The sequence below is a fragment of the Orbicella faveolata genome, unplaced genomic scaffold (genome assembly GCF_042242905.1).
Source record: "Orbicella faveolata isolate gen_17 unplaced genomic scaffold, um_ofav_v1 contig_25, whole genome shotgun sequence".
Classification (NCBI taxonomy): domain Eukaryota; kingdom Metazoa; phylum Cnidaria; class Anthozoa; order Scleractinia; family Merulinidae; genus Orbicella; species Orbicella faveolata.
The window spans coordinates 30164852-30171031 of record NW_028301553.1 but is presented as its reverse complement, the minus strand read 5'-3'; the positions used below and the strand labels follow the sequence as shown (position 1 = coordinate 30171031).

Genomic DNA, 6180 nt, shown 5'->3' with positions numbered 1-6180 from the left:
TTTTGTGTTCTCTTGCCTTTGACCTGACAGAGAGATCAGATAAGTTTCAAATACAGAAGTAATCAGAAGTGCGCTCAAAGTCCAATTAACTGATGACGCGAAATACTTTAGCGCGGCGTTGTTTTTCTCGTCCGCTACTGAAAGTAAAATAAAGGCCGCTGTAGGATTACACTCAATGACATCTCTACGCAGTTAGAAAAAGACCTTTTGCAAATAAATTAAGATCGTATGAGAAAGTTTGTGGAATAATATAATGGAAACATGATCTTGACCGCAAAAGCCCCAAAGGGGAGACGTAAGCTGCGGTTAATTGTCAATCAGAGATCAGTGACTACGCAATCTCATATATATATATATAGTGACCTGCACGTGACATTAGCGTGTACGAATTTCGGGTAAAAGAGCAGCGTCTTTGATGATGTAAAATTTTACGTTCATTAGCAGTGGCGAAGACGTCTAGATCTCTGAAAGAAGTTTTAAACGGTTTTGATCGCGCTCTCCGCGCGAGCGTTGAATTCTGCTCGCCGGATATCAAGCCATGGGCAACACATCTTCAACTTCAGGGAGGCGGAGGACATACTCTGATTACCAGTATCAGCAGAGTTCTGGAAGACCGACGTCAACACGCTCGCGCTATCAAACCATGGGCAACACATCTTGGACTTCAAGGACGTGGGGGCCATACTCTGATTATCAGTATCAGCAGGGTCTTGGAAGACCGACACCAACATACTCGCGCCACACGGGAGCAGAATTGGGTTCCTACACACATAACAGTCAAGCTGGGTCGGTCTATATTGGCCGCACAAGACTTGCAGAGGTAAGAGGGATATCTAGTTATCTACGTAGTGTAACTGTAAAACCAAGAACAATATATAGGAAGTTTAATGACTTACACGGCATTGACACCGCGGCAATAACCAATCAGGTTTAAAATCGCATATAAATCATAATGTTAGCAAAAATTCAGCTTCAGTATTTGAAACGTTTTAATAATTACGTTTGAATTGTTTTGTGTTGCTTTCCCTTCGTGAGTCAAAGGTTCAAATTAACACCTGCCTACCCGTCGATTTTAAATAATTTTCGGAAGCGGCAGTTAAAAAAGCATTCAAGCCATATTGGTGAAGCAAGGAGCTCCACCAACATGGCGGCTTCATACTAGGCTCTGTAAATTTGCGCAAAACATTTCGACGAGTATCTGAAGTTTAGGAAAACCCAGAGACCTAAAAGTTTAAGAAGTGTCTTCTTTACGTTTCTCCTATACCATTACTATTTCTTGACTTTATCCAGTGACTAGTTTTCGATGTATTTTTTTGTTGCGTGACAGTGAAAACGATATGTAGTAGATTTAATCATCCCAAAACTCTCTGAGGACACCGCAAACTCACAAATCTCTAAAGATTTTGATAACCGCAGATTATTCCTCTCACAGACAAAAACCTTTTGGGCCCATTTGTTTGTTTGTTTGTTTGTTTGTTTGTTTGTTTTTTCCAACGAATCGGGTTGTCGCGACGTTCCCGAACCGAGTGCTCGTGGAGTATCGTCCCGAAGTTCGCCGTGATCAACCACCCACGTTTGTCTGTTGTTTTGATGATTTATTTGCTGATTACTGAAGATCTTAAACTAGTTGAACCATGCGCTGAATACTACAAAAATTACAGAGATGTGTGTAACAAAAAGTAATAGCTAAAAATCGCAAGGAAAAACAACAACTGAATAAAATCAAGAAGAGAAAACGAAAACTTACGCTATAGATCCAGATAAGGGGCATAAAAAACTGCAAAACAACTCCGAAATGAAATGTCTCCATGTGCGTGATTGTTCTCCTGACAGTGATAAGGTTACACGGAATCTTTTGGAAGTTATTAAATACCTCCTACTAACCGAGCTCGAGGTCCGTACTGTAAGTTACGGACCTAGTTTTTTCCCCTTCGATTTATGGCCCAAGCGCGAAGCGGACCGAGAAGACTAGGTTAGTAAGATATTTATCATATCCCTACTGTGTGCCTGACGGGTTCGGAAACGATTTCTATTCACGCGGACTCGGAAAGGCTTCATATTTCTGACGCACCTCGAAAATAGAACGAGTCAGTTTGAAATTGTTTTTTTTTTTATATAGCCCACAATGTAAACTACTGGGTTACCAGTAATTGTGTCAGCTATTAAAGTGTTTGTTGTTGTTGTTGAAGTCGTTAGCACGCTTTATTACACAAATTAGAGTATATGAAAGTTTTAAACTTTCACTTGCTATAAAAGTTAAGAACACTTGACGATAAATACGAAACAGTTTGGCAACAAAACCAACTTTAAACTTTAGCGGGCCGTACAGGAGAGTACGGCCCGCTAAATTGACCAATCACAGCGCGCGTTCTAACTGAGAGATATAATAAGAAGAAATTATTAACTAATAGGCTAGTGAATACGGTTCGTGACATGGGTTCAATTTGAGACACTTAGACACTTGCATAGCCTGCGAGAGCATCCGGTTTTCAGCTATTGCTTCAGGAATCGGAAGTAAGGTAAGAGCAGTCGCCAAATACACGAACTAAGTCTCCCACGCAGACGCTTTCAAGTTTCGTCACGCAATCCGGCTTCCTTCCCCGCCAGCACAATGAACCTCTGCAGAGAAGGCTAATACGAACTCGATGAAAATCGATAATCGATGACAATTGATACTAATCAATATCAATTCATTGATCGATAATGATAATCGATGGTCAATCGACTAAGAGGATTTGCGTGACCTTTTATCGATTGGTCATTTTATTTGTGTATTTGTGTGGCCACACCAAAAGTCGGTATCCGAGAAGTTTGCAGTTTGCGAGAGAGTATGTCGCATGTTTGCTGATATTAGTATATTTGCTAGCCAACTAAGATATGGCGGAAGGGCTTTGTAATTTTCCTCCTCGGAAAAAGGTCCCTTACGTGTTACAATGGCTAAAACTCGCGCTCCAATCTGGACCCGAATTCGAGCCCAGGATCCGTCGGTATTTTTCGCTTTTCCTTGTTTAACACTTTTTGCTAGAAGTCTATTAACTAGACTAATACCCGTAAGCCACACATGTCCGCTATACGGAACTATTTTTTTATGAAAAGAGTAATTCCCTTTTACGCAAAGGCTAGCTTATGTCAATCATCATGCACCGGGAAATCTACGGATTTGTTCTTACTGCACTTTGATTTTCTTATGGTGGATATGAACTGCTTGCTGGAACGTAAACAGCGTGACGAGGACGTTGAATTCCGTTGCAGTGACATTGAGAAAAAAGTGTAGTAATGGAGAAAATAAAAAATAAGCATCCTTCAGTGATTTTTGGTCTTTTGCTCATACTGTCAGGATTTCGATAAAACAAGTAGAGACAAACTATCTCAGGTTGTGAATCAATGCGAATAGAAAACGTCCGCTAACAAAAAACAGGCATTGTTCAAAATTAGTAAAATTACAACTGAGCAGTTTGGCAAAATTGAAAAAAAAGAAGGAAAAAAAAACGCAATAGCTATTCAGCTGTTGTTTTCTTCAGGTTGGACATTGGCAGAGACAGGAGAAAAAAATAATAATCTGACTGTAACTATAGACACAGGTAAACAGGCGAGAAAGTTTCGACCTCTGATGACGGAGGGAAACCCCCCCCCCCCCCCCCCGTAACCATTGCTAACATGTTAACGTTCTAATCTTACCGAAAGTCATTTATCATTTTTTGTTATTATTATCATTAACTGAGTGTGAAACAGTTGACCTGAAATTTTTGTCTAATTTAAATCTTTTCCTCTTTACCCTAAACAGCAATTCCCGTATATATATCCTATGTCAAAGATTACTCTCCCTGCTCTTGGTAAAGTTCTTATTGCGGAATGCGGAAACGAAGGTCAACACCCTTACCTAAGCGAAGAAGGAAAAACAACACTGGCGTTTCTGAGAGCTGCAATCTCTTTCGTTCCCCTCGCCTTGGACGCCGGTGCAGATATGCAGAACGCATCTTTCCTTTTCGCCCAGGCAGGAATAGAGTTTGCCATAGTCGCTGGGAAAGGAGACTGGGAGTTTTTTTTCTACCCGGATTGCAAAGGCGAAATTTCTGGTCATTGTGTGCGAAAGCCCTGGCTTCGCTACATCTGGGATGGCGTTAAGTCAACTGTTCGCCGTGTTGGCTCGTTCCTCTTGCCAATTTTTGGTCCTTCGCTTCTTGCTTTGGTAGCTGCATAAGCAAATGTACAGTAACTGCAACATTTTTTAAAATTTTTGCTGCTGCTTTCAATAGGCCACGTTCGATATATCAGCATTCTAACATGGTTTCGAGGCTTTCAGGACAAACTTCTATATTTGGTGGCGTTTTGTTTGTCTCCAAGTCTCTTTTGGGAATTGAGAGACAAAAGGAAACTTTAAAAAATTACAATTTTGACCCGAAAGCCTCGGAACCTTGGTAGAATATTGAAATATCGAACGTGGTCTATTAGTAACGATGTATGGGTTATTGACCGAGTGTGAGGTCAAGATGGCTGGATATTGGCCAAGTTCTTTTTTTGCGCGTTTATGGACCGAGATGGAGTCGAGGTGCACAAACTCCCAAAAAAAGAACTAGGCCAATATCCAGCCATCTTCACCGAACAAGCTTGGTCAATAAAGGATTTATTATATGGCTTTCGGGGAAATTTTTCTTGCGGGACACGGCGGGTAGTCCCGAGCGGGCAAGATAGCTCCATCTTGCCCGCTCGGGTAGCCAATCACAGCGCAGGATTTGATTCATCTTACCCGCTCACGGAGCTAGCCGTATAATAAGTAGTCTTACTTAAGGGCCCATTAACCGAGTCATGCGCGCACTCGCGCGCGTTGCTAAGGAGGTGAAATTTTACTTCCGGTTACTTACGTCAGCCTGACCGCGGAAAATACTAACAACTCAAAAACTTGCAGATTCGCTTACATTTTAAATGTTTTTCCTTGTGTTTCACAAAATGTAAAGTAGAAAAAGTACAAGCAAAGACAAAATAAGAGAAAGACAGAAAAACAAGAGCAATAGAAAGAGATAAACTAACTCCGTTTGGCTTTGTTTGATCTTACCGAAGTGCGCTGGTAGTGTAAACTGCGCACGCGCTGATAGGGTAACTTTTCAATAGATATCGGGCGCACTTCCGGTTTCTTTAAATGCTAAAGGAAACGCGGTTTTTCCTTAAATCCAGCCTTTTTCGACGAATTTCGATTAAAGCCAATGTTGGAAACATAGCTATGCATTCCTTTTTCGAAATCATAGTTTTTTCAGAAAATTACGAACTTTTCAATATTTTGAAATCCTCTCAAAACCTGACCTTTTAGAAATGAAACAAAATCGATGCAAAACGTAACGAGGATTTAAATTAAAATATTAAATCAATGAAAAAAATCCTGATAAAGTAATTTGCCTGGGAGCCTTTGCATTTTTTCGGTATTAGTCACATGACCATACGCGAGGCCTGATGACAACCTGATGAGGTTATATGAGAATAAATTCTCCTTAGCAACGGCTCGAAAAGATCGGTTAATGGGACCTTAATGTTGATGTGTGTACTAGGTAATCGTACAAATGCGAGTGCAATTAAGTATTTACACTACGAATGATATTTGAAAATTCTCTCGAAATTGCACGAGCCTTTAGGTAAGTGCAGTTTGAAAAAATTTTTCCAATATTTTGAGTGGTGGAAATCCATAATTACTCGAACCTCTGTACGATTATATATTTGTTATGTTTGACTAGGAAAATCACGAAAGCGCGCGCGTTATAAATTAATATTAACGATAAATTGCTGCTCTCAGCCGATCACAATGAAGTAATTTTCTCAGTTATATAATAAGTTCCTGTAAATAGGTTTTCCAAAATCATTTCATTAGTGATGTGATACATGTGTATGGATTGCCCAGTTCACGAATTGAACTGAATTAAGTTATTAACTTATTATTAAGTTTGAATTATGGGCTCGCTGTTGAACCTTTTGGCGAGTTGCTATTCTCTGTGTTAGTTTAGTCCGCAATGTACTTTATACATACATAGCATAGTTGGTGCTGTATCTGCCTTGTAAATACGCTGCTATCACTTGTATCTTATTAACAAAACAAGACAAGCATTGATTAAAACACATGTTCAACACGTTTTCTCGTTACCTTGTAATGAAGGACAGTACTTTTCCAATAATACAAAACGAAGTCGAAAGATT

At 40.0% G+C, this 6180-nt stretch overlaps 1 protein-coding gene across 1 annotated transcript; it reads left to right on the top strand.

Moving 5' to 3' along the window:
• Nucleotides 1–363: 363 nt before the first annotated feature.
• On the top strand, nt 364–6115 carry LOC110059143 (uncharacterized). Its single transcript, XM_020765830.2, has 2 exons — nt 364–820; nt 3785–6115. The coding sequence occupies exons 1-2, from the start codon at nt 539–541 to the stop codon at nt 4199–4201; spliced, it is 699 nt and encodes a 232-aa protein (XP_020621489.1). The 5' UTR covers nt 364–538; the 3' UTR covers nt 4202–6115.
• Nucleotides 6116–6180: the final 65 nt, after the last annotated feature.

Bases quoted from the DNA above. Each gene is read 5' to 3' on its own strand.
- LOC110059143 (XM_020765830.2), top strand. From the start codon at position 539: ATGGGCAACACATCTTCAACTTCAGGGAGGCGGAGGACATACTCTGAT. The intron at 821-3,784 runs GTAAGAGGGATA...TACCCTAAACAG, and splicing joins GCCGCACAAGACTTGCAGAG to CAATTCCCGTATATATATCC.